Source organism: Apodemus sylvaticus, chromosome 15 (assembly GCF_947179515.1).
Source record: "Apodemus sylvaticus chromosome 15, mApoSyl1.1, whole genome shotgun sequence".
NCBI classification, from domain to species: Eukaryota; Metazoa; Chordata; class Mammalia; order Rodentia; family Muridae; genus Apodemus; species Apodemus sylvaticus.
The window spans coordinates 10,837,220-10,850,153 of NC_067486.1; the positions used below are offsets into that span (position 1 = coordinate 10,837,220).

The 12,934-nt window shown below is 40.8% G+C and overlaps 1 protein-coding gene across 4 annotated transcripts in view; it reads right to left on the reverse strand.

The window, feature by feature from the left end:
• Window positions 1–12,934, reverse strand: part of Usp16 (ubiquitin specific peptidase 16) — a 30,850-nt gene that overhangs the window by 6,432 nt on the left and 11,484 nt on the right. For 2 of the 4 annotated variants that reach the window (XM_052159064.1, XM_052159065.1), the window contains exons 6-13: window positions 10,215–10,399; window positions 9,609–9,704; window positions 7,397–7,527; window positions 7,048–7,135; window positions 6,056–6,134; window positions 4,582–4,673; window positions 3,488–3,544; window positions 1,885–2,064 (exon numbers count right to left, since the gene is read on the reverse strand). In XM_052159064.1, coding sequence (XP_052015024.1) covers window positions 1,885–2,064; window positions 3,488–3,544; window positions 4,582–4,673; window positions 6,056–6,134; window positions 7,048–7,135; window positions 7,397–7,527; window positions 9,609–9,704; window positions 10,215–10,399 — 908 coding nt within the window. Of the gene's footprint in view, window positions 1–1,884; window positions 2,065–3,487; window positions 3,545–4,581; window positions 4,674–6,055; window positions 6,135–7,047; window positions 7,136–7,396; window positions 7,528–9,608; window positions 9,705–10,214; window positions 10,403–12,934 lie in introns of all 4 variants that reach the window. The other 2 variants (XM_052159063.1, XM_052159062.1) reach the window with 1 other exon arrangement.

A 12,934-nucleotide genomic window follows, 5' to 3' on the forward strand; every position in this document is an offset into this window, starting at 1 on the left:
TTTCATAAGTAGTGTTCACTCTCAAATTCTGATTTTAAGAATTCCTTTACTATCACGGTTCAAATAAATTATGACAGTTCTTTAAGTGGAATCAAGAATAATCGCTATTCATCCTAATGCTGGACTACTGTGGATACGGCAGTATGTTGGTATCTATTCCTAAGCGGGCTTCTCAGAGCTCTAGACCTTAGAACTGAATAGCCAATATTAGACAAAGTGGTGGCTGAATGAACATAGCCCCACGGGCACACGTGAGGTGTGGCCTCAGAGGAGCTACAGTCCTGGGGCAAACACTGAGGGTTTCACAGCCTATGCCATTACCAGGGCTTTCTCTGCTGCATGGTTGTAGCTCTGGGGTTGGCAGTTGTGGTGCACCTTTTAATCCTAGTTCTCAGGAAACAGAAGCAGGCAGATCTCTGTGAGTTCAAGGACAGCCTGGTCTACAGAGTGGGTTCCAGGACAGCTAGGGCTGAACAGAGAAACACTGTCTTGAAAAGCAAAACAAAATGAAGAGGTGAGTTCTGCGTTGTTCTTTGTTTGCCATCTGGGCATTTGGGTTACCTCTAAAAGGGTAAGCCAAATGAAACATTTTTACCTTGCCTTGTTCATGGTATACTGTCACAGTAATTAGAAACTAAGGCAACGGGCTGGAGAGATGGCTCAGAGGTTAACAGCACTGACTGCTCTTCCAGAGGTCCTGAGTTCAATTCCCAGCAACCACGTGGTGGCTCACAACCATCTGTGATGGGGTCTGATGCCCTCTTTTGGTGTGTCTGAAGAGAGCAATGGTGTACTTACATATCATAAATAAATAAATCTTAAAAAACAGAAACTAAGGCAACTGCAGAAAGATGTATCTACAAACTGTTCAATTACAAATTATTAACAGGGGTCTCACTAAAACAACAACAAAGAACACACTCCAAGACTGCCTTGGCCACAGGATAGATGAGAATTTTGGAAGGGAAAAATGACTAAATTCTAACCAAGAAGCCACATGAACAAGAACAGTTTAAAAACAAAAACAAAAAAAAAACCAAAACTGGCTGAATTCACATTTCTGCCTGCATAGACAGGAGCAAATAAGAACAAATTATATCTAGGACCTAGGGAAACAGCTCAGTCAAGAGTACGGCTGCTCCTCTGAAGACTTAGGTTCAATTTCTAGCATATTCTGAGCAGCTATCAACCATCAGGCACCCCAACTGCAGGGGGGATCTCTTCTGGCTTGTGGTGGCACCAGTCATAAGTGTGGTAACATTACAGACATACTGCCAAGACAAAACCTACTCCATCTTGGGACCAGCCTCCATCTTAAAGAAAACAAGCCTGAGAACTTGACCTGCAGCAGAACCCAAGCTACACCCACATACGAGGAAGGAGACCATGACTTGTCCTTGGCCAGAGTTACTCCCTAGCTACTTCAAAGATCAGTCTGATTGTTTCAGACGTGCTTTCAGACAGTTTGTGATTGTATACAGTCTTGACCCATCTGTTGCCTTACAATAGACACCCAGATACTTGCCAGGATAGACTGCCCCTCACTTCCCTTTCCTATAAATCCTTGTCCTGCTGAGGGTTTGAGGCTACTCCGCCTTCCCTTCCTGCCCCACTGTGTCAGGGTTGGGTTGGAGGACAGCCCAAGCCTGAGCTTGTAGCAGAGACCCTAGTGCTCTTCGGGGCTCCTTGGTGGTCTTTTGAGGATCATGAACGCTTCCTGACACAACAGTGTAAACAAAACACCCATTCACATAAAAATAAAGCTTCAAACAAAACAAAAAATATAGCGTTAAACCTCACCACTCAGCATGCTAACTGATTTTTCAATTAGAAAGAAGAAATAATAGGAAGCGCATAACACCCCTCGAGGCCGCGGTTTCCCACCTTGGCTTGCTTTTTGGCTTGCTTCTTTGCTTTTTTCTGCATGTGCTTGCTTGTTCCCGAGGGAAGATCATCCCTTGTTTTCATGTATCTGTCATCTTTCTCCTCTTCCTCCTCACTGTCTTTATCTTCCTCCTCCATTGTCTTTCTCACATTTATATCATTTATACTTTTCTTACCACTCTTAAAATATAAAGAAAAGCAAAATATTATTACTACTACTTGAACAAGAACAATTCATGTTGCCTAATGTTGTCCACGCCCTTATTTTAATCCCCACAATATATAAAAAGTTATATAAAGGTTGGGCATGGTGACACAGGCCTTTAATCTCAGTACTCTAGAGGCAGAGACAGGCAGATCTCTGAATTTGAGACCAGCCTGTCTACAGCACAAGTCTGGGACACCAAGACTGTTGCATAAAGACACTCTGTCTCAAATAACAACAATCATCACAGGCTGTGGAAGATAACAGCAATAAGGCCATGGGGTGAGGGGTGAAGAGTTGGCTCAGCAGTTAAAAGGAGCACCTTGTCAAGTAACTCACAACCACCCATGTCTAGTTCCTCCATGAGTTCAAAGGCAGCTTCAATCAGCTGCACATACCCCACACAATACACATACTTATACATTATCTCAAAAAGTCAGTGTTACATGTAAGTATATTAGAAAAGAATTTTACTGGCTACATGCCATAGCATGCTGTATGTATGTCCTATTATAAATGCACTTGTTTAAGTGGTTTCTATATCACACCACCAAATTTCTCTTTATTTTTCTTTTCTTTTGTCTTTTTCTGAATGCAAATGATAGTTTTAGGGAAAGTAAAGTTAGTTTGGTAAGACTTTAAATACTCTAAGCAATGGGGCAAAGGGTTCCTAATTCATACAAACTTGAATAATGACTTATTCAATATTCATTCACTTGTTAGAAGTTGAGTGCTCACTGTTGTCACCTTGTTGGCCTGCAACTTCCTATATAAACCAATTCAACTTTAAAGTCAGAGATTTGCTAATTTCTGCCTCCCCAGAGTAAGTCATAGGAAACCACACCCAGAAACTTGTATTTTATAGCAACTTAAAAGGAACCCAATTAATATGGATAAAACCATATTAAACTGAGATAGTCATTTCTGTTTAATCTTTAAGCACTAAAGACTACAAGAGACTTGCAGTCAGCTTTAAATACAGAAAAGTTATTTTAACAGGAAAAAATACCCCCCTATACGTAATACTATCAAAATAGTACCTACAAAGAATTCTAGACACAGCTTTTAAATAAGAATATAGCCCTTTTTTTCAAATCCTAAAATTGATCCCATCTCTAATAGACAACTGGGAAATTTCTCAATGGGCTGGCTGGAAATACATCGATCCTTAAAAGATGTTCCTCATAAAATCCTACAAAGACAAACACGCCGGGTGGTGGTGGCGCACGCCTTTAATCCTAGCACTTCGGAGGCAGAGGCAGTTCGATTTCTGAGTTCGAGGCCAGCCTGGTCTAGAGAGTGAGTTCCAGGACAGCCAGGACTATACAGAGAAACCCTGTCTCAAAAAACCCAAAGACAAACACAAAAGGAAATAAAGCTTGTTTGATAAAGACTTACCTGATCATCTAAAACTGGAAGAGACAAATCAAGGAAAGATTCATGCACCAAGGAGACCTTAACCAACCAGAGGCAAAGGAAAAGGAAAAGAATTATGTTAACTCTTACTATTAGATTATTCCCATCCAGCAGAGAAAGGAGACATTCACATCAGGCATTACCTATTAGGATTCCTCTCTCTCCACCCAAGGATGAAGGGTAGAAGGTAGTATTTAATAAGCAAAGGACTAAGAAACTTTGAAGGGGGCTGGAGAGACGACTCAGTGGTTAAAAGCACTGACTGCTCTTCCACAGGTCCTAGTTCAATTCCCAGCATCCACATGGTGGCTCATGACCATCTGTAATGGGATCTGACGCTCTTCTGTTGTGCCTGAAGACAGTTTCAGTGTATTCATATAAATGAGATAAATAAAAATATCTTTTAAAAAAAGGATATTTGAAATAAAAATTATAGGATATTAAAGGCCTTGAGTTGGGGGAAGAAATTATTGCAATTTATTAAACATTTTAGGGGTAGCTGGGCAGTGGTGGTGTACGCCTGTAATCCCAGCACTCTGGGAGGAAGAGGCAGGCACATTTCTGAGCTCAAGGCCAGTCTGGTCTACAGAGTGAGTTCCAGGGCTATACAGAGAAACCCTGTCTGGAGAAAAACAAAATCCAAAAAAAAAAACAAAAAAAAACAAAAAAAACTAAAACAAAACAAAAAAGATTTTAGGGGTAATATATTTACAGTGAGTAACCATACACATCAAAAGAGTATCTTGTGAGAGCTGGGAATGGGGGTACCTACTTATAATGCCAGCAGCACTCACAAGCTGAGGCTGAATTACTGTTATGAGTAACCAGCCAGCCTGGGCTACATAGCAAGACTTCATCTCAAAACAAAGCAACAATACCACTCTAGTAGTAAACTAATAAACCCCAGCAGTGGCCTGGCCTTAATACCTGCTTTAATTAGATACAGATTAAATAGAGATTGCTGTCTAAAGGAAGAACTTGGTCTGTGAGCTCTGAAAATGAACGTTTTTATACTTAGAACACACTCGGGTTCACCCGTCGTCAGTGGCTAAGCCCACCCCACGACACCCACTTACAGTCCTGCACTCATCACACATGATCGTACTAGTCAGCTCGCCACCAAAGATGCGGTCCACAAAACTTGGGATTGCCTTTTTCTTTTCATAATCTATGACAACAAAAAAAATTACAATTACTTCTTAAAGTTAATTAGAAAATGTTTAAATAACTTATCTAAATTTTCATTTTTAATTTCTTGTCCCTAAACATTTTCCCTCTATTCATAATTATCAGTGTAACATTTGTAAGCTATGGGAGCTAATAGCATATATTCTACCACTGAGAACACAATTAACACAATTACCTTTTTATAAATAATATGTGTGTGCATGTGTGTGTGTGCATGTGTGTGTGTTCTTGTCTATTAATAAGAAACAAACTTCCAGTCAGTGAACTTTTACTATCAAGTCAAGAACAACGAGGTCAGACTCTGCTAGTCAGTGTGACCACGCCTTGTTCCAGAGCTAACATCAGGATATAGCCAGTACTGATAGGAGATGCCATCTAAAGAAAGAGTAGACATAACTTGGTCTATGAGCTCTAAAAATGAACTTTTTTATACTTAGAAACAGAACAATATAAAACCCCTGGGGACTATCAGACAAAATGTTCCCTTTGATTTTCTACAGTCCTATTAATACTTTTGACATGTTTAAAGTCAGAGAGTATTTTAATATGTAATCACTTAATTTTCAAAATACATGAAATGTATAAACATTATTCAAGTGGTACTTGCCCACATGCAGAACAATACTTCCCCACCACGGTGCCAGGAGGCGCTATTTTGTTACTAGGCAGACTCTATAGCAAGCTGAGGAGGCATAGTTAATGAGGTAACTGGAACCTAAACTTTAATTCTGTAACCCTTGGTCACTGTGGCCACTTCCATTTTACAAAAATTAAATAAAAATCAAATGTAGTTCTTGTGTTTCATCCGTCATGTGTCACATGCTCAGCAGGTAACATGGAGGTAGTTGTGTCTTTATAGGAAAGCATGCAGGAAAACCCCATCACCATATTAAAGTCCATGGACAAAGTGCAGTGGCTTGCACCTCTACTTCCAGCACTCAAGACGTCGAGGCAGAAAGATCTGTGAGTTCTGGACCAGCCTGAGCTAGAGTGTCCTCAATCCTTGCATGGCACACCAGTGCTAAGACAGCTTTATGAGTAATAACCAGCTATGGGTGGGGCAAACTAGTGTCATTCACGTACTGCTTGTTAATTAGAATTAGTTTCAGAAAAATACAATTGTGATGCTATCTTAAGTCTATCTTTATAGATCTTAACATATTAATACATGAAAAGAATCTATCACAAATTAAGCTTTTCTAAATATTTACCACTGGAGGACTAATTAATTTTTGAAACTCAATGACATGGGTAAATTGTATTTAAAATAATTCTGGGTTTGAACTATATGCGCCAATAATCTTGTTGTAAGGTACAGAAGAATTCAACTATAGCGTTTTAATTCAAAAAATCAGACATTACCTTTAACTTTATTTTTTACTTCTTCATCCAATTTTTCAGTAGAATTACCAAATGCTTTAAGAATTCCTTTACTCACTCTCTAAAATAATAAAATGAATATATATATACTATTAAATTTTAAAGTTATTTTCCTTAGAAAAATGTAATAAATTAAAGAAAGGAGTAAGATGTAGCTCCACAAATCTACTGAGATAATCACATTTTCAAGATTCATTCAAGGAGCTGAAAAAACCCTACACCTCCAAAGACTAAAAAGCAAATCTCTTGACACAGGGATGGTCTTAGCATCTCAAGACCTTAGGCCTACTCAACATCACTTTTTAAAACACACCACTGCAGGAAAACACTGAGATACTTCGTGCTATGATGGAGCTAGAAGAACCAGCTCCAACACTTACTATACTGCTGTGTCATTACGGAGTGTCCTGAACTAAGTATGGGACATCTCTCCACCAGCCTACAGAGTAATAGAACAGTCTGCTCATAGATGGCTGCAAGAACTACAAAAAGTAGTTCATATGAAACACAGAACTGCTTGGTTTAAATGCAGAATTAAATGAGTTATTATTACTATTACTAGTGCAATTAAACTCATACCTCCAAAATGCATCATATATCCTGGTAATTAACAAAAGTGTTTAATTGAAAAAAGCGTGTCCTGACTCTTACTGAAGTGAACATTCTTCCCAGACTCAGCACTTGTATTAACCATACTCAGAAAGAGTATGCTGCAACAAGGACTAGACATCTGGGAGAAATGTTCCAGTGTTCTGCATCTCCTCATGGTCTAGTGTAACAGAGTCCTTAAAGATGGTATCGCTGCAGTAAACAAAAGAATCTCCGTTTAAGAGAATCATTCTAATGCTTGTCATTTATCCCAATGAAGCATGGGAACCCTGGTATAGGTAAGTGTTTAAAAGCACAGTGGCCTCTAGGACTGAACCGGCAAGTGAGCCAGGAGATTACAAACAAGGTTCTCAGAGCATGCTAACTTGGTGTTCTTCTGCTCTCATCCCGTCCAGCAGGTAGCGCAGCAGCTCCTGGCTGTCTTGTTGCTGGTACCCTTTAAAACGTGTTGCTCTAAAGAAAAGACACAGAAAAGCAGGATGAGTCTACTATACTACAAAGCTACTTTTAAAGTCTTAAAGTAACAGTGTCATAGAGTTTTCTCAAATCTGTGTCTGCTGTAAGAACAGCCTAGGTAGATTTAATTATCACATGAAGCATGCTGCTTTTAAATCAGCATGAAATGTTGATACAGTCGGCTGACGCTATCGGTCATAACCTTTCTCAGCATCTATCTCACCGACGCACTAAAAGCACCAACGAGTGGATACTCACTTTTTACAGACCTGAGAAAAGAGCTCTTTAGGCGTCACCACTCGCGTTTTGACCTCTTGCATCTCACTGAGAAACTGGCTCATGGCTAAAGTAAGAGGACCTGGAGGCTCGAGGTTCACTTCTAAAGGTTCCTGAAAATTAGGAATAAAAATAACCCTAGTCGCACACTGGAATCATTTATTTAAGTGATATGTAACAAGTCAATGGCACCGATGGAGCTGAGCAGTGTAGACGTCCAACGATACAGAAACTCTGTTCAAACCTTCCGCTCTGGGCCAGCTAAGAGCTCAGTGGTTAAAGTACTTGCCGACACCTCAGTTCAATCCCCAGAACTCTGTAAAAGTAGAAGGCAAGAATCCACGCCACAGAGTTTTCTTCTAACTTCCATATTCACACCATATCACAGGCGCACACACATACCTTACACACAAATTTTAATAAAAATTTTAAAAGGGAAATTGAAGTTTATTTTAGTTTTAAATTGCTAGGAACTTATTACCTAAGAATTGAGAAAGCAAGAGCAAAATATATATAATAACAATAGATAAGGTAAAATTTATTTGGCTACAAAGCCTTAAGTCACACTGAAAGATGCTTAAAAACAACAGTGCAAGAGGCAGACGGATCTCTGAGTTCGAGGCCAGCCTAGTCTACAGAGTGAGTTCCAGGACAGCCAGGGCTACACAGAGAATCCCTGTCTCAAAAAACAAACAAACAAAAAAACAACAGTGCAGGCCTCAGCCTTCACAGTTACCACCATTCCCAATGCAGAAGACAAACACACGAGAAAACAGAAAACAAAACATGGTATACGTTTAATAAGCATAAGTTCTTGTTCTTGTAACAGCTATTAGTCCCAAAGTCTTTCTAAATTATTTAACTTAAACTGAAATAAAACCAAACAAGATGGTAGAGACGAGTTTCAATTCCTCAAAACAATTTATTTGGACTGTGTATATTTATAAAGAAGATACGTATGTTTGACATGCATTTGTTCTGTGTACTGAAGTACGTACACATGCTGTCCTGTGACAAGTGTGGAAGTCAGGAAAAAAATCTGGGAAATCAATTCTCACCCTCCACAATGGGATTCACATGGACTGAACTTAGATCACCAGGCTTGGCAGCACAGGACTTTACCTACAGAGAAATCTTTCTGGGTCAATTATTTTAAAAATCTGTGGCCAGTGATCTTGAAGAGATGGCCACTAGTAGTGTAAGTGCTCCTAAGAGAAAGAAATCCTCACCTAAGGAGGAAGTGGCCAGTGAACCAGAAGAAGCAGCAAGCCCGGCGACCCCTAAGAAGAAAAGGAAATTTTCCAAGGAGGAGCCTTGCACAAAGAGCAGCACAAAGAAAAAGAAAAAGGCCCAGAAAGCGCAGGAGGATTAGAACAAACGGACCTACTTGGTGGGAGGGGCATCCTTGTGGGGGCAGCTCCTGCTTATGATAAACCCCAATAAAAACACAAAACCAAAAAAAAAAAAAAAAAATCTGGCTCAGTATGGTGAGGGACACCTCTAATTTCAGAACCTGTAAAGCCTAGACAGAAGGCCTGCCAAGATGCGAGGCCAAACTTAGGAGCAAAGGAACTGTTAGGTCAGCCAGGCTCTACAAGCACCTACCTTACACAGAAGGAGATGGGTGTACTGATGCGTGCCTTTAATCCCAGCACTCCTAAGGCACAGCAGTGGGTCTCTAAATTCAAGGCCAGCTTGGTCTACACAGCAAATTATACAGAACTGTACTGGATAGTTTTGTGGGTCAACTTGACACAAACTGGAGTTATCACAGAGAAAGGAGTTTCAGTTGGGGAAGTGCCTCCATGAGATCAGATCCAGCTGTGGGGCATTTTCTCAATTAGTGATCAAGAGGGGAGGGCCCCTTGTGTGTGGTGCCATCCCTGGGCTGGTAGTCTTGGGTTCTATAAGAGAGCAGGCTGAGCAAGCCAGGGGAAACAAGCCAGTAAGGAACATCCCTCCATGGCCTCTGCATCAGCTCCTGCTTCCTGACCTGCTTGAGTTCCAGTCCTGACTTCCTTTAGTGATCAATAGCAATGCAGAAGTGTAAGCTGAATAAACCCTTTCCTCCCCAACTTGATTCTTGCTCATGATGTTTGTGCAGGAATAGAGACCCTGACTAAGACAAGGACAGAGGTATATCATGAGACCCTTTCTCAAAAACAAAAAATGTTAAGTTGTATCAAATACATACTGTTAGTGCCAGATCAGGTGGCTCTATTTTTACAATCGTTCCAGACATCTTCACTTCTTTTAGTAGTTCTCTCAGCACTGGCGTTTGTGACAAGTTCTACAAAGCAGGATGGAGACAAAGGTGCAATGATATCGTGGAGCCATTCAAACATTAAGTCTGCCAAAACAGAAAACTCCAAGCAACACTGCAGTCTTCATGTCTGCCAAGGAGAGAGAACCCTCCACATGCTCTTCTCCACATGCTCCACAGCCATGGACTCAGGACTGAGCCCACGGCACTGAGCCCACGTCAGGGCAGAGCTGGCTCTCCTGCTCTGACTAGAGAGGAATAATGCTTGCTCCCACATCCCAGCAACAGTTCTCATCACCCCTCGCTCCCACTCCACTACCCATTTCTTTCTGTACCAGGCTAGCCTGTGTTTGCCTGATATAAACTCATGCACATGAAAGCAGGGGCCTTGGCAGTTTGAAACTGTTACTACCAGTGCTTGCCAGTGTTTTACTGCATGCCTAAACACTTGTTACACTGAATACACAGAATTCACACTGGGAGGATACAACTCAACACTAAGTTTCAGAGCTTGAGGGGAGAAGATAACTTTGTCACCTGCATAACTGCGTTGAAGAAACAAGTATTCCCCAAATTACTGAGTCCTTTCACCGTTATCTGGGAAGCAGAGTCGATGAGAATATTTTCTTTAGCCATATTTTCCGATTTCTCTCTCTCTTGTTCATTTTTACTCTCTTTTTCCAACTTTTTATTTTCAAGCTCAATGTGTCCATTATTTTTCTCTGCTTTAAATAGGAGAAAAAGAGAATTTGGAAAAGTAGAGAATATGCCCATGCCAAATGTAAAGTTACACTTTGAAAATCGTAAAAAAATAGTGGTGGCACACGCCTTTAATCCTAGCTCTTGGGAGGCAGGAGCAGGTCGATTTCTGAGTTTGAGGCCAGCCTGGTCTACAGAGTGAGTTCCAGGACAGCCAGGGCTACACAGAGAAAAAGAAATTGTAATAAAAATTGTAATAAATTTCGTTTTAACTAGTATCAATTATTGGCATCAATTTGACTGACACTCAATAAGTAGTGGTAAGCTCACAGAAGTGATAAACATTCAGAGTTGATTATATATGCAAGTTTAACAAGTATAAAAGTGGCATATGCTCTGATTAAAATCTTCCATTTACTACATAAATATTCCTATACACGAATGACTCTAACCATGTAGAATTAGAGCACAGTAAATGTGAGCATAATATATTTAAGTGAACTCTACTAACCAAAAATCAATTCTGACATAAATAAACTGTAGCTTGAAAAAGGTACTTCTCAACACTAGTAGTTAAAGAAGCTTAAAGCAAACTCTATACACAACGCCAATTCATTTAATTCTCAGAAGTATCTAGGAACCTGACCACTAGAAAATGTGACAAATGACAAATGCCAGGTGGTAGTGGCACACACCTTGAATCCCAGCACTCAGAAGGCAAAGACAAGCAGGTTTCCATGAGTTTGAGGTCAGAGCTAGTTCTTCTAGGACAGCCAGGGCTACGGAGAAACTAAGTCTTGAAAAACCGTAGGTAGGTAGACAGACAGAAAGACAGATGCCTGCCTAGCATAAATTATGCATAGGGTTTGAGTCCTAGCACCTCATAAAACTGAAGAGTAATAGTGTATGTCTGTAAGCCCATTACTTGAGAGGTAAAGACAGGAGGCTCAAAAGTTCAGTGCCTTCCTTGACTACATGTAGGGTGAGTAATGAGTAATGGCTACAGCAAACCCTATCCAGCCCGCCATGGTGGCACAGGCCTTTAATCCCAGCATTTGGAAGGCATAGACAGACAGAGTTATATGACTTCGAGGTTTATGTGTAGCCAGGGCTACAAAAGACCATAGTCTCCAAAACAAAATACCTTTATCTAAAAACCAATGAGACACACAGAGATCATTTTATTTAACAGACTGAATTTTCTCTATTATGAATATATCACACTATAGTAAAGTCTATAGGCATTCCTCATAACCTGCTGCCAACACAGGCCAAGAAATCAAGTAAGCAATCTTCCCTTGCCTTTCAATTCTCCAATTCCAATCCCCTAATCTTATCCCCAGCTTTGCAGACCATCTGCTGTGGCCTCTTTCCTATCTGCCTCCATTCCCAGGAGCCCCTCCCTCAGCGCATCCCTTTGTTTTTTAGCTTGACAACAGCAGGAGGCACTTCCTGGAAGTCCACTGGACAAGACAGTCAGGGAATCAGGTAGGTGCTCTTCACTCTCCAAGCTGTCTTTCAGTTTCAAATCCCAGTCCCATCTTGTCCCCAGCTTTGTAGCAAACGATCTGCCGTGGTCTCTCCTTCCTCTCTTCCCCCATTCCCAGGGACCGTGCAGCCCGGCACAGCTCACCCAGCTTTCCTGCCTCTTGTGGACCCACTCAGCATCATCCCTTGTGAGCCCATCCCCATTGCTTTGTATTGACTCCCAATATCTAGAAACACTTTCCACTTAGGATCCAAAGTGGCCCCACCTGACAGGGTCTCAGAGCACTCCCTGTGAGGCAACCCTCACCTACCCTAATCTCCTGAGATTCCAGAGCACAGGGCTTGGATAGGTTTGCACCAGATGGGGTTCTCAGAAAGCAAGTAGACACAAGACCCAGTCCTTAACACAGAAGCTATCCCCAACTGATAACCATTTGAAAATGAAAAGTCCGCTTCACTGGACAAACAAAAAGGCAGGCCTCATGCCCAGCAGTAGATGGCCAACACAAAATAACACTTTTCAAGGTTGCTAGTAATGCTTGATGATGAGAGCTTTTCCTCTTGCACTTTCAGGCAGGCCCTATGGGTATTCATTATGATTTTCTACTTTCTGTGGATGCGGGTACGTGCATTTTCTGCATCTGTATGTGTTTCTTGTGCTTGTCCTTTGGCTAAACTTTTTGTTTGCTTTGTCCTACTCCAGTTTGTTTTCCTTTTATCTTAGTCTTCCTCTTTTGATTCTAGTTTGTTTTCTAAGGATAGAGGAAGGGTGCAGATTTGTATGGGAGGAGCTATGAAGAGAATCTGAGAGGGCTTAAAAGTTGGGAGAAGAGAAACTATAATCAAAATATATTGTATTTTAAAAAAACTATTTGCAATAAAAGAAAAACAAAAAGAAAATTCTTATAATTCAATTCCCCCCCCACACACACACACACACACACTCATAAAAGGTCTCTATAAGTAAGCTCTAGGCCTGAGGTATGAGAAGAATGCCTCTGACCTTTGTTGACCTTAGTCCAGGCCCTTTATCACATATGACTAGGTCATTTCTCACATCTATTTAATTG